Here is a 19,664-nt window from a genome sequence, read left to right as displayed (position 1 = left end):
CATGTGGACATAGAGCCTGGCTCCCTACAGAGGCTGCCCTGGTCGCCTGCAGGCCTGGTCCCCGTGAGGACCTTGCAGCCTGGGGGAGGCGGGCTGGGGTCGTCATCAGAAACAATGATGGAGAGCTACTGGTCTTACCTGCCAACCCTCGGGCTCTGTGCAGACCCTCCAGCACCTGCTGAAGCACTAGCAGCACCGTCCTTCCCCCTCAGGGCGGGGCCCAGGTACACGGGAGGCCCTACACAAGGTCTCCGTGGCTTTCTGACCACCTCCTCGCTGTGGCAGCACAGGGCCTGCGAGGGGAACTCCAGCCAGCAGGATGGGGCGGTTCTTGTCCCTCTGATGAGAGTCCTCGGTTGTCGTGGTTTCTGTGAAACCGGCTCTTTGTAGGCAGCCGGGAGGGGCGTTAGACTGTGCTCTGCAGTCCTACCTCATCCCGCAGGGCTTCCGGAAGGCAGAGGAGGCCTGTGACAGGTGTGAGTGCTGAAGGCTGCACATCACTGCACGTGCAACCCATTGCTTAAGGGGCAATCTGCAGAGAGTGGAGAGCCCGCTCTGTGACACCAGCGCCCCGAAGTCCTGCCTCAGGTGTCACATGACATCACTTTTTTCTTTGAGGGATTTTTGTAACAAAGTCTTTGTTTTCACCTCTAGGACTTCAGGGGAAGCAACTTAGATGTAAGAGCATAACCTTTCTTTTGGTAATACTTGTGAAGTGATCTTGTGGACACAGGAGAGCACGTCGCTAACTAGCCATCACTAGGATGAACTGACCTTGTGCAGATCCACGAAGTGCCCAGTGCCAGGACAGGGAAGCGGGGTGGTGCTTGGCCACTCAGATGGTGACGTCGCCCGTGGCCTGTTTGAGTCCATTATTGTACGAATTTACCAACCAATTTTTCTATAACAAGTAACATTTTAATTAAAACTTACCTGTCTATAAAGATGCCCTGGTTGAAGCTAACCGTGGCGTTTGTCCTGTCACTAGAACAGATGGGGAGATAGACTTGTCCCCTGTTAACGTTATGTTGAGTCCCTGGGCCAGCACCGCAGCAGTAACGCTGAGTTGCCGGGCAGGCACCATGGCCATAATGTTGAGTCGCTGGGCCGGCACTGCGGCTGGGAGTCTCTGAGCTGTAACAAAGCTTCCGCCTGCTATGGGGACAGCAGAGGAGACTGTCGGAAGTACAGGCTGTATGGTTGCCAAGGAGAGTGTTCCTGGGAGGGTTTTCTGATATCCTGCAGGACATGATGGTTGGTGACAGCATCTGACACTTGGAGGTAAAGCCCAGTGGAAGCGTCTTTAATGTCCATCAGTCACGGTGGTGCTGGAGCCGAGCCCAACACCTGGCTCCCAGGTACCAGCTCACGGCTCAAGGACACTGGTGCGGGGTTCGGTTTTCTCCCATCTCCAGCAATTGCCAGGCACGGCCATGTCCCGTGAGCCATGAGGAGTGTGGGGGCCAACTGCTTAGAGGCCCCGCTGCCCAGAGTGCAGCTGGTCAGGGCCAGGCCGTGGGCTGTGTGGTCAGGCCGCTGCACTGTGGCCTTGTGACCTGAAGCCGTGCTAACTCCTCAGGCAGGAAACCTCGAGGAGCAACAAGTTGGGGAGACACCTCCCCAACCATGTCCTCAGCACTGAGCCCCTGGGGCCCTTCCCCCCAGGGCCCCTCCCCACAGTCTCCCTGCGATGGAAATTGGCTCTAAAACGGTCATCACTTCCCTCTAGGAAGTCTGACTACATTTCCCCGCTCGATGACTTAGCATTTGACATGTACCAAGACCCAGAGGTGGCGCAGATCATCCGCAGGCTGGACGAGAGGAAGCGCGAGGCCGTGCGCAGGGAGTGCTACGACCATGCCAAGAAGCTGAAGCAGGCCATCGCCGACCTGCAGAAGGTGCGCTGAGGGCCCGCTGGGGGGTCCGCCTCCGTGCCGTGCGGGCTTCCTGGAAAATGACACACGTGTAAACATGTGGGCAGGCCATAAGGCCTAACGGTGCTGTGGGTTCCACGGTCCAGCGAGCTCCTGAAGACACCTGTCACTGAGACCCGTGCGGCCACACTCCAGTCTTAAGTGGATGTCACATGACTCAGGGCTTCTCAGACGCTGTGCAGGGAGGGGGTCCACGCCTCCCGCACTTTGTGGCCCCTGCCCCTACCGCACATGCAGGGGCCAGCACCGCCGTCCTGTGGGCCCCAGCTCTGGTGGCCAACTGGGCCGTGCCAGCCACAGCACGGCATTGTGCTTCAGGTCGGGGAGCGGCTGGGCCGGTACGAGGTGGAGAAGCGCTGTGCCGTGGAGAAGGAGGACTACGACCTGGCCAAGCACAAGAAGCGGCAGATGGAGCAGTACCGCAGCCGCGTGTATGCGCAGCTGGAGCTGCACAGCCTCGTGGATGCCGAGCTGGTAGGTCTATCCTCTGAGAGCTGGCGATGGCGCTCCCGTGTGCCTCCATAGGGCGCTCTGACCACGTGGGCCCTTGCAGGACTCCCACAGAGCAGCAGGAGTGTGAGGCAGGGCCGGCCCCACTCTCCAGCGTTCCCTTGTTTGGGAGGATGAGTCGTTGCAGCCCTGTCCCCCGTGCCCCACGTGCCCCCCATGCCCTGGGAGCTGTGGGAGGATAACCCCAGGTCGCGCCCATGGGGGGCACTGCCCGGTCCTCAGACCCACACGGGCAGAGTATGAGCCCATGGTACAGGTTAGGAGACCGAGGCTGAGCTGTGGCCAGAGGGCTGGTAGTGCAGACTGGAGCCGCACGGCCTGGGTCCAGATCCCAGCTCCACCACCCTAGCTGGGTGATCAGACTTAATCCCTTAGCCACCCTGTGCCTCAGTTTTCCCGTCACATTTGCCAGGGGGTGTGGTGAGCACTGAATGAGATAATCTGTCTAAAGCACTTACCAGCACGCCTGCTGCCTACGCCTGTTATGATGACCCAGGAGAACCTTTGTGCTCGGGTCCAGCCGGGTACCCCACACACCTCTCTGCAGGCACTTCTGCGAGGCAGCCCCACACTGTGATGAGCCGTGCACAGGTGCCCGTGATCACGGGGGTTTCGGTGTCATGCAGGCAGCTGAGGGCTGTGGCGTAACTGCAGGACACCTTCCACGCAATCACTCCTGCCTTCCTGAATGAGTGCTCTGTGGCCAACATGGGGGACAGGTCTGGTATGCAGTGGCACTAGGAATTAAATGCCTCTTTTCCCTAGATGCGAAGGTCTTTTGATTGGCCACTCCAGCCTCTCATCCACGGTGACAGTCCTCGCCACCAGCCACCAATGCTGCTGCCACCACCAGAAGAAGAGAGGGTGACAGAAAACCAGTTTGCAGAGCCATTCCTTCAGGACAAGCCCTCGTTGCGTTCCCTGGACGTTTCCCCTCAGGACTGCTCTGTGGACCAGCCGCTGCCCACCACACACCCGCGTCTCAGGACCCAGGTAGGTAGCCTGGGTCAGTTGTGCACTGTTCATTCAGCATATGTGGAGTGAGGGCCTGCATGTGCTGAGGGCTGTCCCAGTACAGGGCACAGACCAGCCAGACCCCTTCCTGTCCTCCCTTCCAGGATAGGCAGGTAAGTGCTGAACAGAACACGGTGACATGAGCGACCAGCACATAGTCACACCTGGCTGGGCGTCTGTGGTCAGTGCCAACGCCCCTGCTTCTGACCCGTCGGCAGGTCTGCGATGCGCACCCCTGACCTTTGCTCTTCTCCCTCCTCATCGCTTGGTTATCAGGGCTATGAGGGGTTCAGAAAGCAGTAGAAACCCTGACTTTGTTTGGTCTGTTGCAACTGTTTTAACCTTATGATGCTGGTATTTAGCAAAAATACCCTCATTCAGACCAGGAAAGGCCAGAGCAGTGAGCCTGCACTGTAGACTGGTGTTAGATAGGGACCACATGGGAGCAGGTGCAGTAAGCCTGCGGTGTAGACCAGTGTCTGGTGGGGGACCACACGGGAACTGGTGCAGTGAGCCTGCAGTGTAGTAAGCCTGCAGTATAGACCAGTGTCTGGTGGGGGACCACACGGGAGCTCTGCTGCCCCTTCCTGTGCTGCAGCTCGAGTCCCTGCCCTACGACGAGCGGCCTCTTCCCGCCATGCACAAGCAGCCCGGGGCCGTGGCTATGGAGCCAGAGAAGAGTGACACAGACGTCAGCGAGGATCCCAAAGGGGCCACTGTGGGCGAGCCAGAGCCCCTGACAGAGAAGGCTTTGAGGGAGGCCAGCTCCACCATTGACGTGCTGGGGGAGAGTGTGGTAAGAGGAAGCTGCTGTAGACCTGCGTGCGAGAGTGCGTGTGTGTCTGCGTGCCTGCATGTCTGTGTGTGTGTGTGTGTGTGTGTGTGTGTCTGCGTGCCTGCATGTCTGTGTGTGTGTGTGTCTGCGTGCCTGCATGTCTGTGTGTGTGTGTGTCTGCGTGCCTGCATGTCTGTGTGTGTGTGTCTGCGTGCCTGCATGTCTGTGTGTGTGTGTGTCTGCATGCCTGCATGTCTGTGTGTGTATGTGTGTGTGTCTGTGTGCCTGCATGTCTGTGTCTGTCTTGTGTGTCTACATGTCTACGTCTGTGTGTCTGTCTGCGTCTGTGTTACATCCCTGCTGACTCCTGCCGGCGGCTTCCTCACGGACGCGGTCCCTCCCGTATTTGCTCTCCCTCTTGTCCTGCCTTCTGTTTTCCCAGCAACATCAACTTTTTCAGAGAACCAGACCTTCTCATGACACACCTGACGTGGGACGGCGTCAGTGTTGTCATGTGTCCCCAGCCGTGTTTCGGGCTCCATTTGCTCCGGGACCCGCACCCCCATCCTTGGTCCAGGGTCTCCCCGAGCTCCCCTCCAGCCCGTGTTTCAGATGACTCCATTGTCCTCCCAGCAGCCACCCTCCCTGTCCCTCTCCCGCACCCACAAACAGTGTCTGGGAGCAAGGGTGTGCACGGTCTCTGCCTCCATCTCTGCTCACCCGCCTGTGCTCTCCTGACCGTATGAGTTCTGTTGCAGGCGGGCAGGAAGGAAAGGAAGGAGGGAGGGAGGAGCCAAGCAGCAGGCCAGGTCTGTGTGAGGGTGCTGACTCCCCGTGGTCCTCAGGACCAAGTTGGAGAGTCCTGAGCTGAATACTAACTCTAGGAAGCAGCAGAGACATGAGTACCACTTTCTTTCTGGCGCTCACAGAGCTGGTGGTGGAAACTCACTCCTCCCGTGAGCACCAGCTGATGCCAGGGAGAGCAATGGTGAACCGAGCAAAGCTGGGTCTCCTCGGCACAGTGAGCTCATGTGTCCCTGGCTCCCGACTCCACAGTAGGCCTGTGCCGGAGCTTTAACACTGTCCCCACTTTACACGCTCTTACATTCCATGTCAGGAAAACGGTGCCTCTGAATACTCACATTTGTTCTGCAGAGGCCCTGGTGTTAGATGTCTTTTTCATTTGAAACAAAGGCTCCAGTGGCATAGCACTGGGGTGGGGGTGAGGGGGACAGTGATGTCGCTGACACGCCACAAAGTAAGCAGGACCCTGGTCTGCAGGTGGCCGGGGCCTATTCCAAGATGTGGTCCTCCCGGGAAGACGCACTGCTTGCCCTGTGTAAGCAGCTGATGGACATGCCCGTGGGGACCCCAAAGGAGGCCCTGAGGAGCACGCTGAGGGCAGCCGTCTTTCTCACCAGGAGATCCATCCGCGACATCGTGACCCCCGTGAGTTCTCGGCCCTTTGCGCCTGTGTCTGTAGTGCAGCACTGTGACCCGCCCCAGGAGGTCCGAGTAGCTCAAGAGGTGGCCTGTCGCCCTCTGGTTGTCGGCTCCCACAACGGCCCCTGGGAATACGGGTTCTGGAAGTGTGTCAGCAAGGAGTCCGGGCGTCTGTCTGCGCTCGGTCATCCTCGCCAGTCCTGGACAGCCGCACTTTGTCACGCCCCTCAAAGCCAGTGTCCACAGATGCCTGTTCCCCACACCTTGTCAGCGTGCAGTTGTGTGTTTGCTTTCACGGGCCCTGAAGCTGGGGACTTATTTGCATGTTCTGACTCCGAAGGGGCCTCCAGAGGGAACGTGTGTGCCGCACCTGCGCTCACTCAGGGGCTTGTCCGCTGAGCAGGGCCCCTGATGCTTGTGTTCACTTTTGACAGAATTCACCTGGTAGCTCACCTGTTCTCATCACTTTTTTCTTAGGTCTTTCAGGCTTCTTTGAAGTTGTTGAAAATGATAATCACACAATATATCCCTAAACATAAACTGAGTAAACTTGAGACAACCCACTGTGTGGAGAGAACCATCCCCATGCTGCTCACAAGAACCGGAGACTCTTCTGCGCGGCTCCGGACTATGGCTTCGAATTTCATTCAGGTACAACTGCCCGGCAGGCCCGAGCTGTCGGGATGGGCACCGCCCTGCAGGTGCTGCGTCTGCGCGGGGCACCTGGCTTGGCCGCAGTGCCGCTCCTGCGCTCTTAGACGGGAACTTGGATTGAACGCTACAGTTTGGGTTTCTAGGGTTTCTAACTCAACATGTTACTTCTATTCATTGTTAAAATAAAAATTCATGAAATAGTAAATCAGAATAGAAAAATCCAGGGGTGAAATCACAAATGAGTTAACTGTTGTGAAGTCAACATTGTAGCCTGCTGCTAGGCAGGCGCAGGGGCTAGTGCTGAGCCAAAGTGAGCTGGGGGTGTGCGGGGCACGCTTCCACCGCTGCACTAGGAAAGCCCCTCTGCATCCTCCCGACAGCCGGCGACGGCATCTGGCCTGGGAGCGCTGCATGACGGTCCCTTCGTAAGTCTACGAGTTCCTCAGCACCTTAACACACACTTTTGTGAGCGTGCACGTCTTTCATGAGAAGGAATCTGAAACCTTCATAGCTTCTCATGAGGGTCATTTCTCTGCTGTGAAGAGTCGCCTGTCTCATCTCATTTAGTAAACTTAAATTTTCACTTAAAGTGACTGCGTAGCACTATAAAGAAGGTAAAACAAGTTATCCCCAAGGGTTACAGAGCACCCCTTCTTCATACAGCCCAGAACGGGTACCTGTCATCTTTCAGAAGATATATGGAAATGAGAGCAGGTTCACTTAGTTCTTTTCAAGCGTGTGGATTTCTGAGGAGTTGGCCCTACTGAGTCCCCTCTGTGGGAGGTCCCATAGCCACGGACCGCGGTGAAGCCCACCAGGCACTGGCACCCAACTTTGGCTTTGAGTTCACACACTTGCAGTGTCTCCTGTCACTCAGGAGCTTCCTGTTCATACCCCCATGTCTGCAGGGTCACCCCTAGGCCCCGATGCCCTGTGAATCACGCAGAAAACGGGTTAGTTGAGCGATTGACCTGCAGACCTACTAACCCAGGGAGGGCTCTGTCTGCTGCAGCTCACATGCTTCGGTGCCTACTCTCTTCTCTCTCTTTCTCTCTGTCTCACTCACTTGGCAACCACTTTATATTTCATTGTGTGTAGCCAGACAATTACACACCATTCTGTCACCTTGATGACAGAAGCTGGTATTTAGAGATTTAGATGTGGGGCAGTGCATACACTTTTCCTCTTAGCCCTTCTGAGATCTCAACTCGAGCGTTGTGTGTGGTTACACTGGGCTGACGTGTCAAGAATGCTGAGATGGCCTGACCAGGTGGTGGCGCAATGGATAGAGCGTTGGACTGGGATGCGGAAGGACCCAGGTTTGAGACCCGAAGGTCGCCAGTTTGAGCACGGGCTCATCTGGTTTGAGCAAAAGCTCACCGGCTTGGACCCAAGGTCGCTGGCTCCAGCAAGGGGTTACTTGGTCTGCTGAAGGCCCGCGGTCAAGGCACATATGAGAAAGCAATCAATGAACAACTAAGGTGTCACAACAAAAAACTGATGATTGATGCTTCTCATCTCTCTGTTCCTGTCTGTCCCTATCTATTCCTCTCTCTCTCTCTGTCTCTGTTAAAAAAAAAAAAAAAAAAGAATGCTGAGATGATTCATGAAACAAAGCTAATTTCTTTCAGAATTTTAGACCTCAGAATCCCTCTTTCTTGATCACGTTTCTCTGAAGCTTCCATTAACCCAGGAGAACGGCCTTACTTCTCCACGCCTGGCTTCTGTATCCACTTGTTATCCTGTTATGAACGGAAGTGTAGGCTGAGCACTGGGGGTGTCACTCCCAGTTGCCACTTGGCTCTTACTGCCCGATTCTGTCCTTCACTGTTGACTTTGAGGATCACATTACAGTAGGTTGTACTGAATTGCCCTTAGCATTTTCCAATACAGATGAATAAACTATGTTGGTTTTTGCAGGAAATGGCCTTGTTTAAGGAAGTGAAGTCTCTTCAAATGATTCCATCTTACCTGGTACAGCCATTGAAAGCAAACGCTTCTGCCCACCTGGCCATGAGTCAGATGGACCTGCTGGCCCGGCTGCTGAAAGACCTGGGCACAGACAACACGGGCTTCACTGTGGACAGCGTGATGAAGGTGAGTGTGCCAGCACACACCTGTGTGACACACCACCCCTGTGGCCCTAGCACAGAGGTGGCATCTGGGGCCCGAGGGTGTTGAGTGAAGGAATGAGTGACCTCAGGAACAGCGTGTCAGCTGGCTGGCTAGCAGTCCTGCCGGGTGAATCCCCTGAGTTGTGCATGATGTGGACAGACCTTTGTCCATGGAGCTCGGCCAATACAGAGACCAGGTGTCAGGAGAGCCGGCAGCGCGCACAAGAGCACGGCACACGGACCGCCTGTCCTGTCCTGTCCTGTCCTGCTGTGGATGGCCTAAGGAAACCATGGACGCTGCGGGAGGGAAGCTGCTGCCAAACCAAGAGCCCCTCCTTCCTGACTCCAGACGGGCCGAAGGGCAGCTCTGGCGTGGGGGGTCCTGGGCAGCCACAGACGTGCTCTCCCGACTGCCTTCAGTCCACCCTGCACGTCAGACCTCCCTCGGTCCCTCTCCGCCAGTGGTGCATGACTGACGAGTGTCTCCGTAGTCGGGACCCCACATCGCTGCTGACTCAGACCTGGCTTTGCACCTGGTGTGCTGACATTACCAGGGTCACATAGGCCCGTTTACAGTGCACCTGTTTCACCCACAGACCTGTGATTTACACTCGGAATGAAGACATCTTTGAGTACGTCCTCCCACTGCCTCCCAGCACTCTGGCCCGGCTCTCCCAGCCTGTGGCCTCAACCCCTTCCTGACTTGGGTTCATCATGCCGACTCTCACGTGGAGTCCTCAGGCCTCGCCCTCTCCTTTCTGTACACACACACCCCTCAGGGTCTCCCACACCCCCACCTGACTGGGGAAGGCTCTCAGGTCTCTCCCCGGCCTGTGCCCTCCCTGAACGGCTGGCTCCCCACCCGCTTCACTCAGCACCTCCCATGTAGTCCATGAGCGGCATAGGTGCGTGTCCAAACCCAGCTCCGCCCTCCCACTTCTGTCGCTCGGGCCACGTACCTGGGCTCCATATCTGGCTGCCCCTTTGTGTCCAGCCCCCGCCAGCCATGCGGTGGGCTCGCCCTCAGGGGCATCCGGCACCTGGCTGCTTCACTCCCACTGTGACACCCAGCCCAGCCGAGCTCTGCTCCCTCCACGGCTAGTCCTGGCTCCTGGAGGGCGTTCCCCTTGCCCTCCTCCCCGCGTTCAGGTTCAGTTTCCTGTCCCCGCTCCCCCCAGGTACGATGCCTGCCCACATGGCCATGCTCTTGACTGGCAGCAGGCCTCCTAGGTGCCAGCCTGAGCTCCGGGCCAGTCGGTGGGCTGCAGCCCCTCTGCATTTCAGGGTGCACGCAGTGGAAGCTCCCTGCTCTCCCCCATCACGGCAGTGCAGTCCCGTGAGGCCCTGCAGCTCCATTTGATACTTAGGGGCTCGCTCTCCTCCAAGTGTATTGCCTCCAGCCTTCCCACATAACCACGGGGGTCACCCAGTAAAGGACAGGGATTGGACGACTCTGAAGTGGGAGGTGACTGTCAGCCAAGTCCTTCCCGCCCACTCTTCCACGGGCCAGGGCAGCCCCAGCCTAACGCCACGGGGCCTGAAGTGTAATGGCTGTGCCTGCAGAGGCACAGGGCAGGGCTTTGTGGAGCACACAGCCAGCTTGTCGGTCTGATGCCAGTGGGATGGATCCAGACCTAGGAAGAAGAAGAGGAGGAATGAATAAATGCAGGAAATGGGGCGGGGGGGTGGTAACTGCAGAGCGAAGTCCTGGAGCCCTGAAGGCGCCAGGCCGCATCATGCACGGAAGTCCTGGAGTCACGAAGGCACCAGGCCACAGCGCAAACGGGAGGACAGCTCAGTGGAGTCTTAGCGGAGGAGGTCAGCTCAAAGCCAAGCGGGTGGTAGAGGTGTGGGAAGTGAGGAGGAAATGTGATGAGATGCTCATGGACGTCTGGGAGGGGGGGGCTGCAGGTCCTTTACTGTGCAGTGCCAAGGACCCTGTGACCCCTAGGGCTGTAAATGCATGTGCAACCAGCTGGCATGATTGTCACATCAGCCATCACAGCCTCCTCTGGCAAACAAAGAGGAGGAGAGTCCGGGTGCAGGGGCTGCACAGACGCCCCCGATGCGGGGCGGACCACACCATTGGGCTGGACACCGGCCGTAGGGACGGGAGGAGAGGATAGGTGGAAAAAGTGGCAAAGGGTGGGATGAAAGGGTCGAGGTCCTGCTGGGGTTGAGGGGTCGTCAGGGGAGGGGTACAGAAGTGAGCGGAGAGGTGGGAGGGGGTGGCCTCAGGGAGGATCTCAGGCCAGTGCTTCGAGGTGGTGCGGCAGCTGGAGAGGACAAGGTCTGGGGTGACACCAGGAGTTGTGCCAGGCTGAGACCGAGGGGAGCACAGAGGCCCGCAGGACCCTTCCCAAATGTGGTAACTAACGTCCATCCGAGACGGGATAAATGCAGTGTGCTGCATTCGCATGCCAGAGTGCCAAACTAATTAAAGTGAGTGGAGCAGGTCGTGCCGAATGAACGTGCACAGATATCGAAAGCGCCAAGTAGGACAAAAGGGAGTTCCAGAATAAGCATAGTACACATGTGCGCACACGCAAGGATGTCTGGGCAGGTGCAGCCGGCTCCAGGAGGCCGAGGGCCGGTGTGCCAGAGACAGACACGCTCGGCACGATGGCCAGGGTTTATTGCTGGAACAGAGAAAGATCCAGAACCAACGTGGGCGATCGTGACCCTGGTTAGTCCAGGTGGTCGATGCACAGAGTTAACTCTGTCTTCTCGTCTCTGTGCTTAAAACAGCTCATAATACTTAATGTGGAGTGTGTGGAAGGGGTAGAACCTGAGAGTGATTGTAAATCAGTAAGTGGGGAAATGCAGAACACCCTCCCCTCCCCTCCCCTCCCCATCCAACCTGAGCTCATGCACAGACATGTGCTCCCCCAAGCGAGAGCCATGTCCCCGAGAGCTGGGATTTTGTGGCATTTTCTTGTCCTTTTCCAAGTGTCTGTAATGTGTTCTGTTTCCCTGATGCGGGATGAAGCACCCTGCGCTCCACAGCATCAGTGACAACTGGAGCCCCTCTCTGTTCAGTTCGCAGTGCGTGCCCTGGAGCACAGAGTGTACGAGGTCCGGGAGATGGCCGTCAGGGTGGTTCTGGACATGTACAGGCGGCACCGGGCTTCTGTCCTGGAGTACCTCCCCCCGGATGACAGCACCACGCGCAGGAACATTCTCTACAAAACGATCTTCGAGGGGTTTGCTAAAATAGACGGCAGGCCTACCGATGTGGAAGTCAGGGTGAGTTAAGTATGAGCGTGGAAGGAGTGGTCTGACACGTAAGCTGGCCTTGTTCAAGGAGTGACTGTACAGGGACCCGCACACCCCGAGCGCCTGGTCGCCGGGTCAGACCCTGCACTTCCCTTTGCACCTGCGAGGCTGTCCCCCTCCTGTAATCATGCTAGCGTGAGGACATCTGTAGCCTCATCAGTCAGAATGTTCTTAATTGGATGTTTACGTTTAACCCTCGTTATAGGATTCATCTTACTAGTATAGTGTATAAGAAGCCCAGTTTACGTGTGTAATCTGTCTCCCACTTTCTAGGGCTACTCTAAAAAGCTATTCTAATGGAAAAATAACTTTCATACCAGGCACAGAAAAAATTGGCTACAGAAGAAGCAGAAAAACAAAAGAAAGAAGAAATTAAAGTTTTACAAGGGCAGTTAGCAGCACTGAAAGAAATGCAAGCCGAAGTTCAGGTGGACCGGGTTCAGGTGAGCTGGGTTCAGGTGGGCCGGGTTCAGGTGGGCCGGGTTCAGGTGAGCTGGGTTCAGGTGAGCTGGGTTCAGGTGAGCTGGGTTCAGGTGAGCCGAGTTCAGGTGGACCGGGTTCAGGTGGACCGGGTTCAGGTGGACCGGGTTCAGGTGGGCTGGATTCAGGTGGGCCGGGTTCAGGTGGACCGGGTTCAGGTGGACCGGGTTCAGGTGGGCTGGATTCAGGTGGGCCGGGTTCAGGTGAGCTGGGTTCAGGTGAGCTGGGTTCAGGTGGGCCGGGTTCAGGTGAGCTGGGTTCAGGTGAGCTGGGTTCAGGTGGGCTGGGTTCAGGTGGACCAGATTCACATGGGACCAGGGGCCAGGTGGGCGGAGTTCAGGTGGGCCGGGTTCAGGTGAGCTGGGTTCAGGTGGGCCGGGTTCAGGTGGGCCGGGTTCAGGTGAGCTGGGTTCAGGTGAGCTGGGTTCAGGTGGACCAGATTCACATGGGACCAGGGGCCAGGTGGGGCAGAGTTCAGGTGGACCGGGTTCAAGTGAGCCGGGTTCAGGCGGGCTGGGTTCAGGTAGGGCCGGGGTTCAAGTGGGGCTGGGGTTCAGGTGGGCTGGGTTCAGGTGGGGCCAGGGTTCAGGTGGGCCAGATTTACATGGGGCCAGGGGCAGGTGGGCTGGGTTCAGGTGGGGCCAGGGTTCAGGTGGGCCAGATTTACATGGGGCCAGGGGCAGGTGGGGTGGAGTTCAGGTGGGCTGGGTTCAGGTGGGCCAGATTCACATGGGGCCAGGGGCTAGGTGGGGCCAGAGTCCAGGTAGACCAGGTTCAGGTGGGGCTTCAGTTGCCTGGGGTCCACAGGGTTCTACCATGGGCTTTGCGTTAGAACCCTGTGACCATGGACTTCATAATGGAAACACACAGCACATTGTGTTTGCTCTTCACAGCATTATTGAAATGGGTACTTTATTCCTGATTGGTTATTAAACTCTTTTGGGGTTAAATGGACAGCATCTTCCTTAGCTCATGTGTATGCTGTTCATGTTCCCTGGGGGGTGGGGTGAGCTGCTGCGGATGCTGAGCACAGACTCTGGGCGCAGAGGGACCCCCATCCTGTCTGCAGCTCCCCAGGCTCTATCAGAGGCTGTTGGGAAAAGGAACTTGAACCTAAGCATCTGATTTCCGTGCGTTAAAAAGGCAAGGTCTTGGGCAAATGGTCGACCTTGGGAAGCTCTAAGTCTTGCGCCTATAGGAGACATGTAGGCGGTGGGATCAAACTGCTCGGCTCCTGGGATTTATATTAGCTTCATGCCACTGATTTTTGTTACTAAGCCCGTAAGGAGTATAATGCTGGTGCCGAGGCCAGGCAGGTCCACGTTGCATTCTGGCAGACGGTAGGGAAACTGCGGGGCTGAAAAGCGTTGGGCCACTCTGTTTAATGAGTCTTGCAATGGCGGATGAGCACACACGTGGGGGGAAAACTGCTTCTCCGGCAAAGAAACGGCAAAATGGCCCCTTACAGTGGCAGGCAGGCAATCTGCCACCCGCCATGCCCCTGAGCCCAAGCACCCATAGCCTTCCATAGGCCATACACACGTGTAGCCACATTCACGCACCAATCAGGAGAAGCACTTGCAGCCGGGAACCAGCAAGCAAGCCTAGCACAGCTGCTTCCAACAAGGAGGAAAAATAAATGTAAAGAAAGAGAAAGCAGAGAGATGGGCGCTGCTGCAGGGACCTCTGGCTACACGTGGAGGTGGGGGGGACTGCCTGGTAAGTGGTCCAGCCGCTTCCTCTTCACAAAGTAGGACTAGATGAGAATGAGGACGAGAAGACAGCTGAATGTATCTGAGTGCCTATGGCAGAGAGGTGCACACCACCTCCCCTAACGCTGGCATGTCGGGACGGCCGTAGAAAGGGAGAAGGCTCCCTTCAGGAATGGGGACAGAGGAGCAAGGAGCTCCTGGGACCAGCTGGGGGCAGTGCCTTCTGCCCACGCAGTGGGTTTCAGGATTGAGACCTTCAGGTGCCGTCAGACTGTCCCACTGACCCGCTGACGCAGGTCCACACTGGCATGGCCCATCCGCCCGCTGGTGAACCTGCCACTGGGGCCTCCCTTTTCTGTGCAGTGTGCTCAGTGTGCCTGCGCACTGGAGGGGGGCTTGCTTGCGGAGGACGTGGCAGGAGGCCCCAGTCGGGTCACCACCCGTTGCTGCCAGGAGACACTGAAGCTCTTCATTTAGTCACAAGTTGTGTGCTGGGCACAGTCCTAGGACAGGGGACACAGCAGTGAACTGACAGATGGGAACCCCCACCCTTGTGCCCTTCCTGTCCCGCAGTGGAGACTGTCAACCAGAGGTGCCGGGGAAGGGCGTGACAGTGGGGTCTGTGCTGGGGGGGGGGGGGGTGCCAGGGAGGGCGGCACCCAGAACTGTGCGGCCCAGCCTGGAGGACAGAGGATGAACAGCAGGGGTGCCGGAGTTGTGGGGCATATGGAGCCACGTGGACATGGGCGATGAGTGAGAGTGTTGCCTGGGAAGCAGAGGAGGGTTCGTGCAGAAGGAAGTCCCCGCACTGCGGCGTGAATGCGCACTCAGCCTTGGTTTGGAGCCAGGCCGGGGCACCTCCAGAGTGCGGGTGGTGAGGAGCGGGGGTGCAGCCGGGCGGACAGGGTTTACTGGCACGTCTGACAGGCCCTGCAGGTGAGTGAGAGGAGGGGTACCCCAGTCTGCCAGGTGTTGAGGTCTGTGGGACTGAACTGCTGAGGACACTGACCACGACAGAGCCCACTGAGGGGCAGGGGTGGGGCGAGCGGAGGGCCATCCCATGAAGTGAGGTTAAAGGTGACTGGAGACTCCAGTGGAGACGCTGAGGGAGCGCAGGGTCAGCAGGGGGGCTCGCACTGGGGTTGCAGAGAGGACCCCGCGCCCGGCTGGGGGGCTCGCACTGGGGTTGCAGAGAGGACCCCGCGCCCGGCTGGGGGGCTCGCACTGGGGCTGCAGAGAGGACCCCGCGCCCGGCTGGGGGGAGGGCACTGGGGCTGCAGAGAGGACCCCGCGCCCGGCTGGGGGGAGGGCACTGGGGCTGCAGAGAGGACCCCGCGCCCGGCTGGGGGGAGGGCACTGGGGCTGCAGAGAGGACCCCGCGCCCGGCTGGGGGGAGGGCACTGGGGCTGCAGAGAGGACCCCGCGCCCGGCTGGGGGGCTCGCACTGGGGCTGCAGAGAGGACCCCGCGCCCGGCTGGGGGGAGGGCACTGGGGTTGCAGAGAGGACCCCGCGCCCGGCTGGGGGGAGGGCACTGGGGTTGCAGAGAGGACCCCGCGCCCGGCTGGGGGGAGGGCACTGGGGCTGCAGAGAGGACCCCGCGCCCGGCTGGGGGGAGGGCACTGGGGCTGCAGAGAGGACCCCGCGCCCGGCTGGGGGGAGGGCACTGGGGCTGCAGAGAGGACCCCGCGCCCGGCTGGGGGGCTCGCACTGGGGCTGCAGAGAGGACCCCGTGCCCGGCTGGGGGGAGGGCACAGGGGTTGCAGAGAGGACCCCGCGCCCGGCTGGGGGGCTCGCACTGGGGTTGCAGAGAGGACCCCGCGCCCGGCTGGGGGGCTCGCACTGGGGTTGCAGAGAGGACCCCGCGCCCGGCTGGGGGGCTCGCACTGGGGCTGCAGAGAGGACCCCGTGCCCGGCTGGGGGGAGGGCACAGGGGCTGCAGAGAGGACCCCGCGCCCGGCTGGGGGGCTCGCACTGGGGCTGCAGAGAGGACCCCGTGCCCGGCTGGGGGGAGGGCACTGGGGTTGCAGAGAGGACCCCGCGCCCGGCTGGGGGGCTCGCACTGGGGTTGCAGAGAGGACCCCGCGCCCGGCTGGGGGGCTCGCACTGGGGTTGCAGAGAGGACCCCGCGCCCGGCTGGGGGGCTCGCACTGGGGTTGCAGAGAGGACCCCGTGCCCGGCTGGGGGGAGGGCACAGGGGCTGCAGAGAGGACCCCGTGCCCGGCTGGGGGGAGGGCACAGGGGCTGCAGAGAGGACCCCGTGCCCGGCTGGGGGGAGGCCACAGGGGCTGCAGAGAGGACCTGTAGGGAAAACAGCTGGGTTAGGCTTGCTCACTTGTTTTCCGCTGCAACTGCTTTGCATGATTAGTGCTTGAGCACGTGGCAGAGAGCCTATGTAAGACTTGTGGGTAGGTTTCTGCGGGGTTGGTTCTGATTGCTTGTCTGCTTCTGGAGAAGCGGTTTTCCCTGCCTGCTCACTTGCCTGCCTCTGCACGAATACAAGTGGGGATGGCCTGACACCCTTTGGCTCTGCGGTTCTTCTGTGGTCTGGCTGAATCCAGTGTGAACCTGCTTAGCCTCGACCGGCATTACAGGACCCCAGGCCTGGGCTGGGGGGCCGTGGGGAAGAGGCAGGCAGCAGAGGGGGTCTGGGTCCCGGGAAGGAGTTGGTGGGAAGCTGGAGGAAGGGAGGCTCAGGCCGCCCCGGGAGCTAGGCCTATAAGGGCGTCGGGGAGGAGGACTGAGGCAACGTGTGCTGCTGAGAGCCCCTGGTGAGGGGGACGCTGGTGACGGGTGAGCAACGCGGAGGGGTGGTGGCCTTGACCAAGATTGGTTTCCGTGGAGTCCACGACAAGACCCTGAAGGGAGGGAGACCAGGAACTCGGGAACAGGTGCTAGCACTTTCGGGATGAAAACATTCTGGATGGACGTGCGCCCTGCGGCCATTTGTCCTGACCCCCTGGTTCTGTGTCTTAGGAAAAGGAAGGCGAGGCCACGGCAGCAGAGTGTCCGGGTACGTAGTGAACGCATGTGGTGAAAGCGCACACAGAGCCCATCTGCCCCCTGCTGCACTCGGGCCGCTGCGAGCCTGTCCACCGGTATTAATGTGCATGTTTTTAAATACATTTCACATTAAATGTTACTAACTTAAAAAAAAAAATAAAAAAAAAAAATAAATAAATAAAACTGATGACCAAAACTTTGAAAATGTTTCCACAAAGGGTTACTTAAATTGCTTCCTCTTGGACTTCCCCAGACACATGCGGAAGGAGAGCAGCTGCAGCCAGTTCTCCCGAGGTTCCCGAGAGCCACTGTCTGGACAAGTGAGTAGAGCAGCTCTGTCCCGACGGGGGTGTGGACACGTCTGCCCTTCCAGCGGTCTCCGCAGTGGGGACACCACGTCTGACGCAGTCAGCAGGGACGCGGTCAGGGAGGAGGCCGCCCGTCCGGACGCGCAGGAGCTAGCCCAGAGCAGCAGGGCAGCAGCAGTGTGTCCCCCCAGGAAGGTGAGGGCGCATTGCCCTGCCTCTGCTCCTGGTGGTGGACACTACGTGTCCTTTCTGCTTGATTATTCCGACGAAGTTAGACTTTGAAGGTCTCTTAAGCAAAGTTAGATACACCTGCATGGTATCAGAGGCACCGTCCAAACTGCCTGAAGCCCTGCCCCAAGGCCCTGTCCCAACGCCCCGCGGACGCAGCCCCACAGCCAGCCTGCGCCATCAGGCTCTACTCTCCTTTGTTTCAGTCTGTGCATCTTCTGCGGGGAAAGGAGCGCGTCCTTCACGGAGGAAGGCCTGGACCTTCACTACTGGAAGCAGTGTCTCATGCTGACGAGATGCTACCACTGCAGACAGGTCAGGCGGCTGCTGCCGGCCCGCAGCTCTGGAGATACCCCCGGTCCCAGCCTCCGCAGGGGACAGGCTGCGGGGGGGGGGTAGTGGGACAGGTCAGGCGGCTGCTGCCGGCCCGCAGCTCTGGAGATACCCCCGGTCCCAGCCTCCGCAGGGGACAGGCTGGGGGGAGTAGTGGGACGCCTGGCACCCTCTCTGTTGGGGTTGCTTCTCTTCTCCTGATGCAGCACGTATCCATAAACGCATACATGTCACAAGTGTACAGCTCGAGATGTCACAGAATAGACACCCGGGGTCACTACCACTCAGACTGGGTACCTGTGAAGTCCAGTTGCAGAGTCTTGATTTCTGACAGTTTTTATCTGAGTTTCATATAAACCTAATCAGGTACCATATGTAATTACAGTATTGTGTCATAGTTCCTTGCTCTATCACAGTTTACCCACCCAGGCTGGGGGAAGTAGTGAGACGCCTGGCACCCTCTCTGTTGGGGTTGCTTCTGTTGGGCATACTCAGAGAGGGCGTGGGGACCTGCTGCTGGTCCCCGGGCCTCTGCGCTCTCTTCACCTGCCACCCCGCCGATGTGGGTGGGGCCCCTGGCTGCCTTCTCGCCCGTCTCTAAGTCCGTGCCGATCTCTTTCACTGACCTGTTACTCAATATTCCCAGTGTGCGCTGTGCCACTTGCATCTGTGAATTGGGCCGTCCCCGGCAGGTCTGGTCTTTTCGCTGTCTCTTTTTATTTAAAATTTTTATTTTTAACTTATTCTGTTGACATAGTTTCAAGTGTCCCACTCAATATAACATTCTCTACCCCCTGCATTGTGTCCCCCAAGCCCCAGTCTGTGTCTTTTCGTGGACAGAAGCCTTGCATTTGAATGTGGTCTACCTTGTGTCAGTCTCTTATAGCTAATGCTTTTTGCATCCTGTTTAAAAATCTTCTCCGCATCGGCCTAGCGTGCGGAGGACCCGGGTTCGATTCCCGGCCAGGGTACACAGGAGAAGCGCCCATTTGCTTCTCCACCCCTCCGCCGCGCTTTCCTCTCTGTCTCTCTCTTCCCCTCCCGCAGCCAAGGCTCCATTGGAGCAAAGATGGCCCGGGCGCTGGGGATGGCTCCTTGGCCTCTGCCCCAGGTGCTAGAGTGGCTCTGGTCGCAACATGGCGACGCCCAGGATAGGCAGAGCATCGCCCCCTGGTGGGCAGAGCATCGCCCCTGGTGGGCGTGCCGGGTGGATCCCGGTCGGGCGCATGTGGGAGTCTGTCTGACTGTCTCTCCCTGTTTCCAGCTTCAGAAAAATGAAAATAAATAAATAAATAAATAAATAAAATAAATAAAAATCTTCTCCTACCCCAGTCTTCATCCCTTGTCTGATGCAGGGAGACTTTCTGACAAAGGAGGAGGACTCTAAGGAGGATGCTCTCTGCCCCTGTGGGGCTCTGTCCAGCTTGCACTAGAGCCCCAGGCCCTGTGGCTGGCAGTGTCCACTCCTGGACCCAGCGTGCATGCTGGCTCTCGGCAAGGTGTACAAGTCTGCAGCATGGAACTCTAAGGCATACATGGGCCTCCTTCCAAAGCTGTCAGCAGGGCGGGCACACCTATGACGTGCTTTGTGACCCTATGTCTGTGCACGTTCTCGCAAGCAGCTGGGAGCCAGCCTTGGTAGCTCTGAGCTGTTCTCCCCTAACACAAATGTCACCCTGGAAGTAACAGTGGCTTCCCCCATGCCAGCCCTTAGCAGCAACCTTGATACTAAGGTCGGGTGACCATGTCCTTAATGCTAAGGATGCTGAGAAGGACATGGGCTCTTCAAGCAAGTGACCGCAGGAGCTCAGTGGGGCAGGTGCCAGAGGAACCGGCACGCGTGCCGAGCTCCACCTTGTACAGTGGAGGCTCAGTGACTACA

General features: G+C 58.5%; 1 protein-coding gene across 2 annotated transcripts in view; it reads left to right on the top strand.

The window, feature by feature from the left end:
* CEP104 (centrosomal protein 104) overlaps window positions 1–19,664 on the top strand; it is a 40,130-nt gene that overhangs the window by 14,654 nt on the left and 5,812 nt on the right. For both annotated transcript variants that reach the window (XM_066374873.1, XM_066374874.1), the window contains exons 7-18: window positions 1,730–1,898; window positions 2,253–2,408; window positions 3,210–3,437; window positions 4,057–4,254; window positions 5,515–5,682; window positions 6,154–6,327; window positions 8,251–8,427; window positions 11,484–11,690; window positions 12,041–12,163; window positions 16,887–16,923; window positions 17,167–17,233; window positions 17,656–17,764. In XM_066374873.1, coding sequence (XP_066230970.1) covers window positions 1,730–1,898; window positions 2,253–2,408; window positions 3,210–3,437; window positions 4,057–4,254; window positions 5,515–5,682; window positions 6,154–6,327; window positions 8,251–8,427; window positions 11,484–11,690; window positions 12,041–12,163; window positions 16,887–16,923; window positions 17,167–17,233; window positions 17,656–17,764 — 1,813 coding nt within the window. The remainder of the gene's footprint in view (window positions 1–1,729; window positions 1,899–2,252; window positions 2,409–3,209; window positions 3,438–4,056; window positions 4,255–5,514; window positions 5,683–6,153; window positions 6,328–8,250; window positions 8,428–11,483; window positions 11,691–12,040; window positions 12,164–16,886; window positions 16,924–17,166; window positions 17,234–17,655; window positions 17,765–19,664) is intronic.

The sequence above is a fragment of the Saccopteryx leptura genome, chromosome 3 (genome assembly GCF_036850995.1).
Source record: "Saccopteryx leptura isolate mSacLep1 chromosome 3, mSacLep1_pri_phased_curated, whole genome shotgun sequence".
In the NCBI taxonomy this organism is placed as follows: Eukaryota; Metazoa; Chordata; class Mammalia; order Chiroptera; family Emballonuridae; genus Saccopteryx; species Saccopteryx leptura.
Note: the sequence above shows the minus strand (reverse complement) of the source record. Positions and strands in the feature narration are given on the sequence as shown.